Source organism: Geospiza fortis, unplaced genomic scaffold (assembly GCF_000277835.1).
Source record: "Geospiza fortis unplaced genomic scaffold, GeoFor_1.0 scaffold58, whole genome shotgun sequence".
NCBI lineage: Eukaryota > Metazoa > Chordata > Aves > Passeriformes > Thraupidae > Geospiza > Geospiza fortis.
The window spans coordinates 414,333-432,443 of record NW_005054359.1 but is presented as its reverse complement, the minus strand read 5'-3'; the positions used below and the strand labels follow the sequence as shown (position 1 = coordinate 432,443).

Here is an 18,111-nt window from a genome sequence, read left to right as displayed (position 1 = left end):
CTGCTGTCCCCCGCTGCCGCTGGCAAGCAGGTAAGGCTGGGAGGCGGCGGAGGGGGAGGTGGGTGTCGCATCCCGCCCGCGGGGTTGGTTTGCTCGTCCCGCTGCTCGGGGCGATCGGCGAGGGCGGAGCCCGCGGCATCCCGCAGAACAGCTTCGCCTGCCTTGCCCCCCGCTCTGCTGGTTTGGGTTTTGGTTTTGTTTTTATCCCAGCAACTCATAAGCTTCTCTCGCTTCTGTAAAATCAAAGTAGTCCAAACCCAAAGTTGCAAAGGAAGCCAGGAGATCTGCGGGGAAACAGCTTGCTTCTGCCCAGGGCAGGGTGTGAGAAACCAGAAAATATTTGCAGTGAGGTTGTTGAGGGATATAATTTGCATGTAGAGTAAAAATAAGGCAGACTCCACCCTACCGAACAGATTTATTCGAGCGAGCGTGGGCACACTTGTCCTTCAGGCATGGGACGCGGGATTTTGGCAGCCCAGGTTCAGCTTTCCAGCTTCCCCAGCGGGATAAGTCGCCTCAGGCTCTGGCCATCCCGCCGTCCCAAATGCTGGCAGCCCCCGCGCGGCCCCGGGACGTGGGACGGCCCTGTGACCCCCGGTCGGCGAGTGGGCGGCCGCCTGACTCGCCCGAGGTTCCCGTGCTGCTCATGGCAGAGCCGGGAACCCAAGCCCGGAGCCGGGTCAGCTGCTCCAAAGGGCAACCCTTTCCTCCGACGGGGGAAGATCTGAGCGAGGTTTGGCTTTGCGGTTGTTTGCAAACACAGCGTGCTCCGGTCGCAGCTCTGTGCGATGCCAGGTGGCTGCCTGTCAGCGTGGTTCACTTGGGATCGCGGCTGGCCTTCCCCTGCTGTCGGACAGACCATTTTCTACAGCTCCGGCTCAGCCTTGTCAGTGGCGTACATGGCGTTTCCTACAGCTGTTTACATCGGCAGAAGCTTGCTTTGCTCTTTCTAATTATACAGCTTAAAAATTATTCTTCTCCCTTGTGGTTGTTTAGACCCTTCTAGACTGGCTGGATTTACAAATACCATGCTACCCTTTATTTACACTTTATTTCTTCCATTAATCCATGTTTGGCAGCCTTGCTACCATTTGTATTTATTTCATCAGAACTTCTGGTATTTTTCTGTGTGTCATTATTCTTGATAAGTTATGTAACTTAGAGTGCTTCCCTCAACATGGGGATGTAACCAGGCCATGGCTGGGTTCCCTGAAAGCAAGGTGCAACTTCAAGAAAAAAGAGATAAAAACCCAAACCAAAACAGAAAACCTTGTGCTGTCTACAGCTTACAATTTCATGTCTGACCGCACAGTCCTGAGAGCCTTTCCTTTGGATTCCTTGTCCTAAATATGTTGCCTAAAACCACACAGGCCTTTTTTTCCCCTCTAAAACATACGTTTCATTTTGTCCACCCTCACTCTCAGGCTTCTCTCAAATCACTGCTTTCCAGGTGTCCTCCACATGTATGTGAATTAGCCTGCAAATTTCAAAAGTGATTTTTACATCACAGCTTTCATAGGGTTTTCCCTGTCCCTCAGTATCCTCTGTGTCTCTCTTTTTTCCTGCCCTGGTGCTCAGGACTCATCAGTGCAGCAGGAAGAGCAGAACTCAGCGCTCTTTGTGCCTTTACTTCAGGTCACTAACCATCACATGCCTGCTTCCTTCTGGAGCCATTTGGGTTTAGTGCAGTTTTTCCCTTTGGAATATCCTCATTGCCTGGAACTGGCTCAGCTTTTGACCAAACCTTGGAAATTCAGATTTCCCTGGTATAGCTCCCGGCCTGTTTCAGGTACTGTGATGTAGGAGCCAGAGCTCCTCATCATTTCTTACCTCTTGATTCATAGCCTTTCACAGAACACAGAACAAGGAACTTGTATTTATTTTGGGCTGATGTGTAAAGTCTTTCCACTGCCTCCAACACGTGCTTAATTCTGAGTCTGTGTTTGTACAGGGTGCAACTTTGCCTGGCTGTTGCTTTGCACAAGTAGCAGCACAAAACTGTAGGAAGCTCCAGGAAAGCTGCAGCGTAAAGATAAGGATAAAACATAATTTGTCAAAGAGCCCATTAATTTAATATTCTGCCTTCAAGAGTGAGAAGAACTTAACAAGAATGTGAAAGGCATGCTTCGAGAGGTGCTGCTCTGGAACAGCCTTTCAGTTTCTGCTTTGACTGATTTGAGCAGTGGTTTCTTAGAGGAGAGTTGCTTTCTGATGGAACAAATGTGTGAATACGAGTGGGAGGGTTGAGGTTTTTCTGGTGCATTTGTGTTAGACTAGTTAATAGGGTGGAATAGTGCTCGAATGATGATATTTGCAATGTATTTCCTGCAAAGAATGAAAAGCATTTAGAAATATAAGTTATTGCATACTCACTCAAAATTTTGCTGAGAATAGACATGATCATTGTCATCATTTTCACCAAAGAGGAAATGGGAACAGAGAATTCATGACTTACTCTAGGTCACACACCAAGCATGGAGCAGAACTTCTGGGAACAGAGCTCAGCCCTACTTATCTTGTGCTTCAGCCACAAGATGAGCTTTCCAAGTGAATTGTTTTGGGCACCTGTCAGAGGTATTTTGCTCTCTGTGGCATGATCTGCTCATCTTCTTTGCACAGAATAGTCACATCCCTTTCCTTGCTTAACACCAGCAAAGAGTATCAGTGCTACTATCAGATGGGAGTCAAAGTCTCTGAGAAAGTGCATTTGCAAATGTGCAATAAATCAGTTGCACCAGACAGATTCGTCTCCATTTGTGTGGCATGGAATGTGTCCTTCCACTACTCTGTAACATCTGCTTCATAGCTAACGTTTGCTCATTGCAAGCATTTGGAATTCTTTGCAATGTAGAAAAGTTTTGGCCAAAATATAGATTTTTCTCTAACTTCCTAAAATGCACAGTCTGTATGATGAGAGAGGGAAAAAAAGAGCGTAACAGTGACTGTACTGTGTTACCATGGGCTCTCCTGGTCTATTATTCCTGCTCTGATCAGGGCCAAAGGAATCATTCAGTAGAGTAAAACTTCTACAATATCTAAACTCCTGGATATGTTCTACCATTAACAGCATGGGCTTCAATGCTACTGTAATTCAATTAATTCATTTGTAAAAATTCCCTTGCAGCAATGGTTCCCGTGAGGAACACTGGCAAGCCTTCCATTGTTTTGCAGTTTCCCCCAGAACGTGAAAAATCTTACAGCACCTCATATGAACAGAATATAATGTATGTAAAACTACATCAAACCACAATTTAAGAGATCTGTCCCACTTCTCTTTTCATGTTAAGCATCATCTGCCTGATGTAATTTCTTCTTTCCCACCAACAGGACCAAAACAAACCTTTGCCACATTTCACAAATTGGTAGAATTCAAAGCTTATCAGACATCTCAAGGGTACTGACCAATGTCATCTAGGTCACAGGGCTTTCTTCATACTGTGCCAGAAGGAGAAAAAACCTGAAAGAAGCAGGTCAAGCAGAGAGATCAACTGCATCCCTAAGGATCTTTTTTTGTTTCTACTGCCCATTACTGTCTATAACCCTCAAGCTCAGAAAAGTGGGATGTAACTTGACGGCTGGGCAAGAACCATTTTACAGATGGTAAAAGGGATGCGTGTGTAACTACTACACAGAAAATCATGGAAACCTCAAAGTGATGCCCTCCAGCATCACTTAACACTATTTAACGCATCCTTGACACTATTTAGAGGAATCATACTTGAGTCACTTTGCTAAGCTTATCCATCTGTCCTTGGAGTTCAAGTGGTGAGAGGCTCTCCTGTAGTAGGTACATGCACAGATGCAAGGAAAAGGAAAAGGCAATGCTTGCTGCAAGGCAATGCCTCCTGCTTCTCCCTGCCCACTTCCTCTCTGTATGACCAGGTCTGCAGGAAGTCTTTGTGGTGACCAGAGCCAGGAGGGTTCCTGCCACCACATGCTGTTACCACAGAATTCACATCTCCCTCCATCTGTGCCCCGTGCTGCAAAGGGCTGCTCTGCAGCAAAGGCTGCGGAACACTTGGAGGAGGTGGTTGCTTTGGGAGCTGGTTGAGCTTACACAGGAGGGAAGAGGGAAATAGAGATGACTGGTTCATCATGTCGTCAGCTGCAGCTCTGCTCCTTGCATAGACTGTCCCCTTCCTTTCCATAGAAACTCAGCTTGCAAGGCAGCACTGGCTTCTGCTGCTGCATCCACACACCCCTGTTTTTAAGGATGCCTTGGCTGGCGTTGCTTGCATGGAGAAGCAGCTGCTCTGAGAATGGCTCATTATTGCTGATGGAGACCGCAAAGGCAAATATTTGTGTGTTACAAATGCAAGATAAAAATTCAGTGATGTTTAACCAGGTTGCACTCTGGACTTGAGTAGGCCTTGGTCTGTGCGACACAATAGCCTGCCTGCAAGAACTTGCCCCTTTTTATGACTTACTCTTTGAAAATGGTCCAAAGTTCATGTAGTAGAAGAAAAACTCCACAAGCAGCAAAGGCTGGATGTCACAAGGTGGGCTGCAGGTGGGAATCCAGCTCTGCTGGTGCTCAGGGCAGTCTGCTGTTGTGCCTGCCCTGTGGGAGCAGGACTTGGTGTGATGCTTTGGCACTTGGGAAAGTAGGTTTTCTGATTTGTCCCTGTCTGTGTGTCACTGCAGTGTGTTACCATATTTGTGATGGGGTGCCTTCTGGAGGGCTCAGCACTGCACAGCAGGAGCAATGCTGACATCACCCTGGCACTCCAGGACATCCTGGTTTGTGTCTCATACCTGTGTAGCCACCTCAGCTGCTTTGTGCAGGGCTTCTGATGGTTGCCTCTTTTGTTTGCCTTCTCAGGGTGTGAGCTCTCTGGGCATGGCTTTCTTTGGTGTTTGTGCAGTGCCCAGGATGTCATGGCTGCAAACGAAGCCAAAGAGCCATTAATCACCTTGGGGTAGCGCCCCATCTGTTTCTCACCAAAGTCACACGGAGGTCTGCCCACGCAGGCCCAGGAAGGGAGTGGATACATTGCCCTGGCTGGATGCCATGGTGTAGGCTGCAGCATCCAGCCCTCACCCTTGTTCTCTGGATCTTCTTCTGCCCAGGACCCCTGCAGCATCCCCACAGCAGAGGCACATTCCCCACACCACTTGGCCAGATGTGTTTGTGCTGCCTTCCTGCAGGGTTCCCAAAGAGTGGCTGGAGGAGGGGCTCTGGCGGGGAATGGCAGCATAGTGGGCAGGCAGAGAGAGCTGAGACCCAGGGTTGCTTCTCAGCCTCTGCAGAACCCTCTGGCTGCCTCCCTTCTTAAAATCTAGATAAAAGAGACCAGAAAAGGCTGTGTTTTGGTAAAAGAGCCAAGCTGTCCGGTTTAATCCACCCTGCAAGAGCCAATTAGCCAAGGAAGGGGGAAAAAATGAGGTCATTCACCCTCACCACTTTGTGGCTACTCCAAAAGAAAAAGAAGTATATAGGGTCTGTTCAAGAATGGCAAAGAACAACATTTGTGACTGCAGATGGACACAGAATATATTTAGTCAGTGGTCAAAGGGGAGGGAAAAGAAAAGAATCTTGTATGGAAATAAAAATACTGTGAAGTTTTGTTAGGCAACCCATTAATCTGGAATGCAGAAATACAGATAGGGAAAAATGTGCAACTAGGTTCATATGAAGTCCTAAAATTGCTTATGTAGCACACAAGAAAATCTATTTTGAGGGCCTTATTTTGCCACAGTGAAGAGTTTTGCCTTAGGAGCAACATATGCTCCAGTAACTTTGCATTGTTTGGTAGCAAGGATGAGATGGTTCCTTGAATCTGATCTCACAGGAAGAAAAGCTCTCCCCTGCAATACCACATGTTGTAAAACAGCCTGCTTATGGAAAGCAGCCAGGGCCTCTTCCATCAGGGAAGAATATTTCCATAGACATTACTGGCCGCAGCCACCGGCAGAGCTGGTTCCTCGTGATTGACACTGAAAGAGTGAATTAATCAATCCTCAGCCCAGTCCTGAGCTCTTTAATGAGGGCAGCAATTCCTTCACAACGGGGAAGGTGCAGATACAGTCATGCAGTTCCCCCTCTAACTCACACTGAAGCAGAATGGTCTGTGGGTGTTACATGCATCCCCCCAGACAGCCATCATCCCCAGCAAGGGCTGCAGCCCCACCTCTGCCCTTCATGTTCCTGCCTGCAGAGTATTCAGCAGTTGTTCCACAGATAATGCTAAAATCCAGGAGAAGGAAGCCAGAACAGAGCATCAGGGGGTGAAAGCAAGCTCTCTTCTACTACAGGCTTTCTCATTCTGCCCAGCAGCTCAGCTAGGATTGTGGGATCTTGCCTCACATTGTAAGAGATTACCATGTTATGTTCCACTCTGAGGGTGTGCTGCAAGGAAAGGGTACATAAATATACAGATTTTTAAGCACAGGAAGTCCACATTGGACACCTAATCTGGCATCCAGCCCAAGAAATCTGTCATGGTCATTTCTTCATTAAAATTCATCTTCAGCTGATGAAGCATGGAAAAATGATCTGCTGAACTAAAATGCAAGAGGAGCGTGCTCCCCCTAAATCATTGTAGCTTTACTATCTGGGGGTTTTTTAAATTTTTTAAATTAAGCATGAATGGGTGTAAGGTGTAGAGTTACTCATGATGAGTCATTGAGACAGTACCTGGAGTGGGAAGGCTACTAAACTTTCCTTTGGAGCACTGCTCTCGCACCTGTTCAATCTAGAAGAGATTTGCCTCTGCAGGCCTTACCACAAGTACACCTAGGTATTAGCTTTGATAATGCCATTATTCTGCAGCCTTTATTTCTGCTTGTTGTGGACTGTTGGTCTTGCTGTCAGGCCTTTTTGTTAAATATTTTGGTTTGGTTAGCTTTTGGGTTCTCATTCTCTGATTCACCTTCAGAGTATTCTACCTAGTAGCTGTTAGTCTTTGAATTGCTGTGGCTGTGGGTGCACATAGGTCAAAGCATGAGGTTTGGCAGCAAAGTGCAGGCAATGTGCAGGCACTGCTGACTGCCCAGGCAGTGAAAATGTTAACTGTGCCCCTCTGGCTGTGGTGTGGAGATGACTTTGTCTCTGAATGACAAATGTTGTACCCGTGATGGCAAGTCTTCACCCGTGGAAGCAGGCTGGCTGATTCACAGCCTCAGTCAGTCCCTGTTTGAGCCCTGCTGTCTCTCACCCCCATTGTCTCCCATCTGATCTATCTGATATACCTGAGGTTCCTGTCTGCCTGCCCCCACCCCACCGTGAGAGCCGTCAGTGTGGCACTTCTCCTTTGCGTAGCTGCTGGCCAGAAATAGCTCTGGTGGGTTTGAGATTGAGGAATGCTCCTTCCCACCAGTGGAGCAGCACCAGTTGCTCAGGTGTTTGCTTTTGGCTGCGTGATGGAACAGAGGGACAAGGGGAATGGGCAGGACAGGACTTCTGCCACCATTTGCCCAAGTCCTGGCCGCACGTTATGGTTTTCTCTTCACCTCTTCATTATTGATTTTATCCCTTACGCTCTTTCTGGCCTCTTCAGGCATTCAGGCTGTAGCAGGGTTTTAAGGACCTATTTTTAAAAGTGAAATAATATTTAGTTTAAGCTGTTGCCATTTCCCGGCTCTATTTTACCATGTGGTGGTAGTTCTGTGATGTGGTTTACTGGTCACTGGAAAGTTGACATCACCAAAAGTGTTTCATTCACAATCTAAGATTTTTGTGATGAATTACAGGCCTGCAAGCAAATAACTGGAATTGCAAAGCTGTGACTTGGGTGCTGCTTTGATTTAATTTTTATCAACAGTGAGGGCTGTCCATGAAGGAACTGTTGCATGCAACGTGATTATGATTAAGTCTTTTACACAGGACTCCTCTTTCCCCTTGTACACCCACAACTGTAAAATTTTCCAGAGTTGTTACTATTATGTGCCTCAACAGAGTGCCTGGGAGCACCAGCCACAGCAGCACCCATTGAGAACCAGATTCTGTTTTCACTCTTAGATAGCTTTTTGGGCAAGCCTCTGAAACTGGTAATGGGCTGAAGAAATCTGGAATCTGGTTAACTGTACTGCTGACCCAAAACAGGTAGGAGGCTGGAAGGCTGTGGGCACAGCTGGTACCTGTGAGGGGAGAGGCAGTGGCTCATATTTGAAGATGACTGCAGAGGCCCTCTTAACTGTGCTTGCAGGGGCTACTTCAGTTCAGGAAAATGCTCAAAGCTCACTCCTGTTGACAAAGGCTAATAAAGCCCCAAATCCAAAGATTTTTTTCAGTTTTGTAGCAGGCAAGTCTAAGGACCTCAAAAGCAAGTGGCTTGAATAAACCTGGGCTCCAAAGTATAAAGAAGTGGTGTGTGCAAGGCAGGAGAGACCAAAGTTGTCTTTCCCATAGGTACTTTGATGCTGTAATAATAAATGGAGAAAAAAATGTGCTTTGCTCAGTGAAATGATGACAGATGACTTGAATACTCTCCAGAAACAACTACACTGGTCAAGAAGGTGTCATCTTAAAAGACAGTTATCCCTTGACATGTCTCTTTATATCTCAATTTTTGCAAAACTGAGATTATTGCTAATGAGCAATCCTCATTGAAGCCTCAGGTTCTTGTTCAAAAGTGTCACGGGAAAAAGATTGTGGAAACCCCCCGACCTTGTTCTTCCAGATTTTTTCTTTTCAAGGAAAGAGGCCCATGCAACTCTATCTTTCCTGAAATGTGAAGAGTGAGGAGAGTAGTTTTAGCATCCATGACACACAGTTTCTGCTGCCCTCTGATTGCTGAAGGGCACAAAGAATAAATATTTCGTTAAGCCTAAGGACAGGAGTCTGAATGCTGCTGGTTCTCCCCTTCAGAAGCACCTGTGTGTGTGTTTTTTTAAGGTGTGAGTAACACAGTGCTGCTTTGTAGTGCTGTCATCGATGTTCTCCAACCCTAAAAGCACAAGCACACTCTTGCTTGGTATCCTTTTCAACAAATAAGCAAAAAAAAAAAAAACCCAAAGCTGAAAAGTCTCCCTGCAGCTCAACACCAAAACACAATCTTTCTGCAAACCTTGATGTAAGCATGTCTGTTTTTCCAAAGAAGTCCGTTGTGGTAATCATGTGTTTAAAGGTAAGCAGGTGTTGGTGTGCTTTACCAGACTGGATCTACCAAGCCTGGAGGAGGTTTGTCTTTTTCCCCCTGGCTTCTTCCTCTGTCAGATATATTTGTTCTGAAGTAATATTGATCAAATGGGAAAACTGTCTGGTTTTTTGGGAACTGGTGCAAACCTGGGTGCTTTGCGCACTTTTGAAATGACAAATTAAACTTACACAGGATACCTAGAGCTCTCTGAGGCACTTATTTACACATGGCGATGGGATTTAATGAGCAGCTTCATCAATAGTGAGACCATTAAAGGAATGAGCAGGCTGGGTGTAATCTCATTTAAGCACTTCAGAGGAAGTTGGCACTTTCTCTCTCTAGATAAGAGCTTGGTGGTGTCCACATCACTCTGACCCACAGGCCAGCATCCGAGGAGAGGAAGGATGTTCCAGGGGTAACAGAGCAGACTTGGGCCTTGGGAGACTTGGTTTGGTTTCCTGTTACCTCTGTAAAGCCAGATGGCCTCCTGGTACAAGTTCCTCATCTGCAAATGAATTGCACTTCCCTGTCTCAGAAGGACACTTTGGCAGGAATGTGCTGGTGATGGTGAAGCATCAGGTCATTTTGCTGCCAGCAGCACAAGTATTTCTCATCCTCCAAAGGAAGTTAATGTACAGTTTGAGACAGACACATCTGCCTGGCAGAGGGATTAACATGGGATAGCTTCACGTCTAACAGAGCTGTGTTAGCAAAAAGTTTGGATCCCATCATAAGAAAATTCCAGGTTGCTTTGATTTCCCTTCCTGTCCACTCTTGCCCCAGCTTTCATGCTTGGCAGGTCCAACCAGTCCATACCAGGGTAGAATCCCTCACCTTCCCCTGGGGGTTAGCTCCATGAGAGCCTTGTCTTTGCACCATTGGGCATAAATCAAAAGAGGGAGTATTGCAGCTTTATGAATGCATTGACTTCTGTGAAAAGGGGAAGGACGCAGACACAGAAGATGCTGCTTATTGACACAGAGCACAGGTTAATGCAGCTGTGACTTGTTCCATAACAGTAGCCCTCACTGTGTTGTAAAGCCTGGTGGTATCAAACAATGTCCAACGGGTGGCTGAGCAATTAGCCTGCTCCCTTCACCTTGGGTCCAGGGCCCTGCTGCTTCTCCTCAGGCTGAGTTGTGATTCTCAGAAATTACTCCAGACCCTTCAGCTGAATGCTCCTTAGCAGATTTGCATATCCTTCCGCAAAAAGGATGACTTTGCCCTTGTTTGACACTTCAGTAATTTTTTTAGTCTTTTTGTCTAAAGAGGAACTATTAAACAGGAGCAAACAAGGAAGAAGAGGATATTCTGTAACAAAAAGCGAGTGACTGAGACTGCTTTTGGTCTCACCACGATTGTTACCTTTGTGGATGGTTGGGTAGAGAATCAGTTGTTCAAGACACTCTTTGTGCTTGGTTCCACATCATCACCTCAGCCCTTTGCTGGCCATCTCGGTGTTTTAGCCTGAAGTGCGTTACAGAAAACGAGCTCTTTTGAGTATAGGGGTCACTGAGCTGTGTCACTGTTCAGCTGCCAGGCTGGCCCAACTTTCCTTTTCCTAGATTGCCTCTTCCCTCACCAGTGCTGCCTGTTATCCTGTGCCCTTCCTTGGAGGTGCTGTGTAAACAGGGAATGCAGTGTTTGTTCCAAAAAGTCCTTATCTAATCACAGGAAAGGTGCTGCTAATGAATGCAGAGAGACAGACAAGGAAACAATGAGACAACACACAATACTAGACTCTTAATTTGACCCGGGATTGTTGCGATGATAAAAAAAAAAGGCTGTAAGTTGTTTATACCCTGCAAAAATACAAGAACTCAAGACCTCTGACTTGTGCCACTTTTTCTGTTCCAGACACAGCTAGCGCAGTTTTGATAAACATAAGTCATGCACCAACCTATGGCTCAAACTCCAAGCCAGAGTGGTGTTTTAAAAAAAAATTCAATCTTTTTTGGTCGTCTTAAGTATACAAGACCTTTCCCAGCATTAGAAGAGGGCAAGGTGCTTAGGGAAAACTGTGGTTTTTTAAGGGGTTGCTATTGCTTAAACTAGAAAAGGAGAGAGGAGAAGATGTAAAGACTTGGAGGAAACAAGGGGAGAATGCTGAGTAGAGGAATGGGAACCAGCACCAGCAGACATAGGATTGTCATGTGCTATTAGATGGCAAAAGCTCCCTTTAACCAGCAGAAGAAGCTTTATTGCAGCTTTGTCCAAGTTAATGCAGTTTTCAGGGCTGTATCCAAGAATGAAGAATTCCTTGCTATGGGCTTGATTTTGAATCACTTTATCTAATTTCAAGATCAACAACTGTGAGGTGTTGGGTTTGCCTTGAGGACTGTGAGCTGCCAAAGCAGGGTCAGTGAAAGGCTGGGCACAATGCTTGGCTGGCCAGGATCCCCGGCACAAGCCATGCCCTCAAGCCTGGGCTCTGGATGGGACCACTGTGTGCACAGGCAGCTGAGAGCTGGCAGGGAATGCAAAGGCCCATGAAGGCCAGAGGCAACTCTGCTGCCCACTTTGCAGATGCCCTGTCATGTACCCATTTCAGGGGGTGAGGGGGAGGGGGGTGCTTTGTGTAGATTTGTGTTGGTTTTGGTTTGGGTTTTTTGAGACACAAAAAGCTGTTGGATAATTGCATCACCTTTCTGGATGGCCACCTCAGTTCCATGAGACCACCTCTGCAGGACACAGTGGGAGCCATAAAAAGCTGCAAAATTTAAGCCCAGTATTTTATGGGACTAGCCAAGAGCATTTTGTATCCCAGTGGGAAGCTGGGAACTTCTTCTTTTTCAGGAATATAAATCATTCACTTTGCTTGTTTGCTTAATGTTCTACATTAAAACTGGCAGTTTCCCAGGTCTTGATCTGAGGTAATTTCTGTGGAAGAGACTACAGAGGTATCTCTATACCTTTTTTTGCCTTTACAATTGTTTTAAAATCGTAGATTTTAAATAAAAGAGTACTGTAAGAAAAGGTTATGTAGCAGGCCAAAAGTTCATGACAAATTGCAAGATGGGTGATTTATTTGTCACCTGGCTCTATTAAAAGTCCCTATGTGTACATCATCAAGTACATACTCTTAGCATGTCTACAAAGCACCTTTGAAGTCACAAATGTTGGGTAAGTTTTATTGCTTGGCTGTCCACAAGAGATAGAGACAGAATATCTTCCTTCTCCCTGTCAGTGCTGGGACTGGGTAGGTCTGGAGCTCTCCAAGTGTATTGGTTCTCATGTCCTCTCTTTCCTTCCCTGCTCCAGCTGTCACTACAAATCACTCCGCCGTGTGAGAGCGAGCAACACTATGAGTACTTGGGACAGTGCTGCAGGAAGTGTGAGCCAGGTATGTGAGCATTGTTGGGTTGTGGGGCTGAGAGGCTCCTTAGCAGCTGCTCTGCGGGTGAGGCAGCCAGCTCTCCTGGCTGCTGGTGGATTGGCACGTGCCCTGCAGGTGCCTGGTCTCAAGTGCCTTCCTAGGGCAGGAGTGGTCCTGCTGACCTCAGCAAAGGCCACAGCAGCTGTTTTGTTGGGATAGCACTTAACCACTGCGGGAGACAGACAGGAGCTCAATTCTTGTGCTCCCAGGCTGCCCACTTCACAGATGTTTCAGTGCCACGCTGGATGGGGACCAGATTGACAAACTAAAAAGGTGCAGGAAGAAATGATTGTCCACAGCAGTGTTAGCACCCAGTCTCTTATTTTTCTCTAACCTCCTTAGACAGCTGCTCTACAGCTTCCAGGTGACCTACTTGTTCTTTTCTCAATCACAGGGAAGTATTTGTCTGCTAGATGCACTGCTACTTCTGAGAGCGTGTGCCAGCCGTGTGGCCCAAACGAGTATATGGATGTCTGGAATGAAGAAGATAAATGCTTACTACATAAAATATGTGATCAAGGTGAGCTGTTCATACTGCAGAACCTTTTAATCCAAATTAGTGAAGCATGAAGATGGGAAAGTGGATCTAGGGAAGTTGCTGTGTTCAGGTGCCCAGCACTGAAGGCTGAGCTTGCAGAAGAGCCTGACAGAGAGAGAGAGGTCCCCAGACAGCAGAGCACCATGACTGTAGTCTCAGTGCTGCTGATAGTGATTATCTTCACCAGGGCCATTCACCCCTGTGAGCTGATTTTAGAAGTTGTCCTTTTGCCCAGCACACTCTGCATTCACTTCCCCTAATGTGTTTTTCTCACCCTTGCAAATGCTGTTTATTTTCTACAAAAGCCACAAGGAAATGTATTGTTTAGAAGTGCAGTGGGTGAGGAGCCCCATGCCAATCGAGGGTCTCCCATGCTTCTGGAAAGGCGCCATTTCCTCTAACATGAATGGTTTTGCATCTGCCATTCAAGCAAAGCATGTAGGTAGAACAGGAGGTTCAGAAACTTGAGGCTTGTTATCAGAGAGATTTTTACTCTCATCTGCTTTCTCTTTTAGGGAAGGCCTTGAGAGAAGTGAACCCAGGGAACAGCACGTTCCAGCGGCAGTGTGCTTGTACGATGGGATACCACTGGAATGAGGACTGTGACTGCTGCCAGAGAAATACCATGTGTGCTCCTGGACTTGGAGTCAAGCCTCCTGGTAAGATACAGAAAGGGGATGTACAAAGTGAAATGTCCAGCTCAGGCCTGCTGGATGAGGCCAGCGTTGTGTGGGTTGTGACATTAGAGCGGGTCCTTTAGAATCTCAGATGACAACAGAAGATGCATGTCTGAGTTGTCATTACTACTGCATGTAATCCTCCTGGGCTATTCACATTTTGAAGGCCCCTGCCTCCATAGTTTAAATGGTATCTTGGATTAAGTGACTTCTGCAAGATATCACGTGGACATGGCAGTAGTTGCAAGGCGTCCTGTACATTTCTGATGTTTGCTGAGGTGTCTGACTGTGAGTCACTAGGTCATGCGTTGCTCCTGTATTCAGAGAAGCACTCTTTTGGGGGTTGTTCCTGAGGTCAGATTTGCAATCTGGTTTTGTGCAATGACTTTGCTTTGCCACTTTTTAATGTTACAAACAAGTTTAAACTGATTAGCACTTTTCGGGTAGCTCATGTATTCTGTTTTGGATGGCTAGTAGTGCAAAGGTTTATTACAGACATTTAATTTAAATCTAAAACCAGATGCAGGTGTTTTGTGAGTGGAAAACAGAGAGTTAAGTTCAGAGTGAGCACTGGGAACAGCTGCACCAGGCATAAGGAAACCCCAGAAAAGCAGCAAATAATAGAGAAATGGAGGAAGAAATGCTTCATGTGTCTGGAGGACAGTTGCTGTTTTTTCTCCAGCCTAACAAATCCTGATGCAGCATTTTGTTTACTGTGGCTTCATAGAAGTGACAATACCAGTCGGTGTCACTTTCTGCGGCACAGCATCATCATGAGGCGATAAATAGAAGGGAAAGGATGTAACAGCTGTGTGTTATTTTTCAATAAATAACACAAATGGCTCCTGGTCATTTCTCATTTTGATCATGTAGAGAAGTGCTCAGGTGAGACTTTCCGGGCTTACATGGGACTGTCATTACTGCCCTAATATAACTTAAGACCCCACTCTTTATGAAAGCTTTTAGGGGGACTGTGGGAGGAGAGTGGAGCGGGAGGATGGGAAGCATAATCACCCTCCTCTCACTTAGAAGGAGCCCAGAGAAACTCATCTATGACATTTTTCCTTCCTACACACAGTGCAACAAGACAGGGACACAATGTGCATACCATGTCCCAGAGGCTACTTCTCAAAGGTCTTTTCATCCACTGACGAGTGTAAATCCTGGACCAAGTAAGTCCTTGGGTGTTGTAAATGGAGCACACCAGCCAGAAGGCAGGGAGAAGCTTGGGCATAAGCATTTCTCAGTGGGGTGGTCCAGACTGCCTGTAGAGCACGTGAAGCCATCAGCATTGGCTGTGCAGTGATGAAGGCATTGTCAGGCTGAAGCTTGAATTCTCCTTAGAGGGGAACAAGAGAGAGCAGAGACAACAGGACTGCTGAGCCAAAAATAAAGTATCTGAGGTTCTTAGGGGTGGAGAAATGTCATAATTTACAACAGAAAGTACTGCTCTGCAAAAGTGTAGGAGGTGCAAAAAACTTCCTTGGGAGAACCTAGCCTCTTTGTCTTTCTTTTTTAGCTGTACAGCTCTAGGAATGGAAGAAATTGTGCCTGGGACTGACAAGTCTGATGCAGTTTGTAAAGAACGGAAGATGCCTGAGCCATCAGAAGATGGTTTGTGTCCTCATAAGGGTTGTTGATTGGAAAGTAACAGGGAGAAGGAGGGATATGATTATTAGAGGTTTGGGCTGACTTAAATCCATTCTCATTGTGGGTGGCTCTAGGGAAAGCAGCTTTAGACCAAGACAGTGCTCTTGGATGGAAAATCCCATCTTTAAAAATTGTTTCAGGCTTGGTGACTCTAGGGCCTGTGTCCACTATTAAGCTGAGTTTGACACCTCCCACTAAAGCTGCATGGCAATATCGCTGTTATAGCCATGTTATACCCATGACTCCATCACATTTACAGCTTGTTCATTTTTATGTGCTTTCCATACACACCTTACATGTATAAAGACTAGCAGCTCCTCTCCTTGCTTATGTTATAGCAATGGATACAGTCTCAGCCTGATCCCTCTCAGGTATCCCTTCTTGCCCACTGTCCATTTCCTTCTTCAATGTGGATATGGTACCAAGGAGGTTGCTTGCCTGACATGCAGTGATCCATCATAACCTGAGATTAAGGACAAATTTCTCCACCTGTATCTCCATGAAATGTGTGTCCTCTGTCCCCTGAGTGAGATCAAGCTCACCCCAGTGGCCTGCTGGCAGCTTGCAAGGGAACACTGGGAGAAGCCTGACCAGACAACATTGCTCTGTAACACCAACATTCTGGGGTTTTTATGGAAACGTCTTGGTACCAGGTACCATCAGTGTGGCTGCTTGTCACAGAACTGCATGAGTGCTAGAGTTACTGTTCTTATTATAGAAACTAAAGATCAAATAGGAAGGAAAAACAACCTCTCCTGTAGAAGAGCGGTAAAATGAGCAAGGATTGTCTTTCTGCTGAGTGCAGGCTGTGTTGATGGCACTGTCTCTCTTACACCCTGCAGGAATAAACAGGATCTTGTACATGTTGATTGTCATCTTGTTTTTCGTGACACTAATTGGCATTGTCGTCTTCATCGTATACTACAAGAAGAAGGGGAAAAAGCTGACAGGTACATCATAGCTAATGGCATTTATGGGTGTGACAACTGTGGCTCTCTGTGTGCTCTGATTTCATGGGTAACCAACAGATTAAGAACCTCAGGAATTACACTGGAAGTTCTGTGCCATCCCTGTGTCTGTCCATATGCATATGCTTTATCTAGCACAAAGCCAGGCCAAAAATTCCTTTCCTCTAGGTAGGCAGTAATTTGAAGTGTATTACACTTGACCCATGGAGTGACCATCCTCAGGGCAGACATGAGTGTGGTTGGAAGGAGGAGGGCTGGTGCTGGGGCTTTCATAGCAGCCTGGCTGCTCTGCAGCACCTGGCACACCTGGCCCCTTGGCTGAAGGGAAGCAGGGACAGACAGAAGTCCTGTCTTCTTCACCTTACTTTTCCCTCCCATCCACAACCCTGCATCTGGACAGGTTAAAATATGGATTTCAAGACTTATGTGTATTTGAGAATATGATGGAGATGATGTTTTTAGCTGAAGACTGAAGTTCTGATGATGTATTGAAGAAATACTAGAAGGCAATAGTATGAATAGTTAAAGTAGAAAAATTCTAGCCAAAGGGATACTGGATAAAAGTGGGATACTGAGTTTATTATTAATAGAATAGAACAGAAGTACCTTCATATTCTTCCACTCTATGTTAAGCCCTGGGTTTCTTTAGAGAAGGACATACAGAGATCTTGTTCTGTTGGTTCTTAATTTTTTTCCCCTAAACATGGAAAGCTTTTCCCATCATTTCCTTTTCCAAGTGCTAGCAATTTATGAAAAGTTTTGGGAGCAGTGGAAAGGAAGACAGAACTCACTTCTTGTAAAGTATATTTCAGCCCATGTTTTAGAAATGGGCTGCCTCTGCCACACTAAACATGGGTTGTGCTAAATCTGGAATTTCTGGGATGGGCTGGAGGAAATGGTGACTCTCTCGCAAACCAAATTCTTGCAATGCAGAGCAGGTTGAGGGGGGATGCGATTTCTTTGGCTTTTTTATTGCCCTGCTGCTCTGCAGTGACAGAGCAGCATTTGCCCCTCATTGCCTTTGCATGGGGAATCCTGCTCACCCGGCCTGGGAGAATTGCAGGCTCAGGAAGAAGCCCTTCCTGCTTGTTGTGGGTACTGGTGGTAAATCAACATCGGAGCAACAGAGTTATTGCTGGGAACTGGCAGTGGCTGCACAGCTCATCTGTCTTCAGCCATGCAAAACCATTGTAAACTTCAAATGTACATGGGGCTTGAGCCCTTCAAAATCTTCTGAATTTATAAACAGGAACCAAGAATTGCTCATTGCTTCAGTTGTTGCCCTAAAGCATGTTGGACTTAGAGCTTTTCTTTGGGAGATACTCCAAAGAAATTGGAATTAATTGCCCCATTAAGCATACACTGATTAAGTAGAGTATGCTGTGTTTAAGGCTGCCATCCTGTGGTTTCAGTGGTTTACTCTCTTCTCTCCAGGCTTCTCACTCCTGTCTGGAAGGGCCTTTGGGCCATCCATGTGACTTCTCTTGAAATAGAGCATTTCTGCTGTGAGCAGGTCGTTGTTGGGCCAGTCATAGCTTGGTGTGACATATGACCAGGAAAGAAACCCCATTTGATGTGGAACACAGTTTAACCGTGGTCTATTTTGGGAGTTTGGAAACATTTGTTCCACAGAAATATATCCCTGTTCCAGTTACAGTGAATCCTCAGCTAGACCGATGCTGGGACACTTGAGCAGGCAGTAAAAACAGGCTTGCTGGTTTTATTTAATATGATATTGTGGGTTGTGAATAACTGTGGGTGTTTAGGTCTGTGGTTAACTTAAGTGCCTGCTATATGTTACAGCTACTCTTTTGTTTTCCCT

At 45.9% G+C, this 18,111-nt stretch overlaps 1 protein-coding gene across 1 annotated transcript in view; it reads left to right on the top strand.

The window, feature by feature from the left end:
* Positions 1 to 9,020: 9,020 nt before the first annotated feature.
* TNFRSF11A (TNF receptor superfamily member 11a) overlaps positions 9,021 to 18,111 on the top strand; it is an 18,476-nt gene continuing 9,385 nt past the window's right edge. The window contains exons 1-7 of the mRNA XM_031059295.1: positions 9,021 to 9,068; positions 12,342 to 12,423; positions 12,851 to 12,976; positions 13,510 to 13,653; positions 14,750 to 14,843; positions 15,191 to 15,285; positions 16,164 to 16,271. Of these exons, the coding sequence (XP_030915155.1) occupies positions 9,021 to 9,068; positions 12,342 to 12,423; positions 12,851 to 12,976; positions 13,510 to 13,653; positions 14,750 to 14,843; positions 15,191 to 15,285; positions 16,164 to 16,271 (697 nt within the window). The remainder of the gene's footprint in view (positions 9,069 to 12,341; positions 12,424 to 12,850; positions 12,977 to 13,509; positions 13,654 to 14,749; positions 14,844 to 15,190; positions 15,286 to 16,163; positions 16,272 to 18,111) is intronic.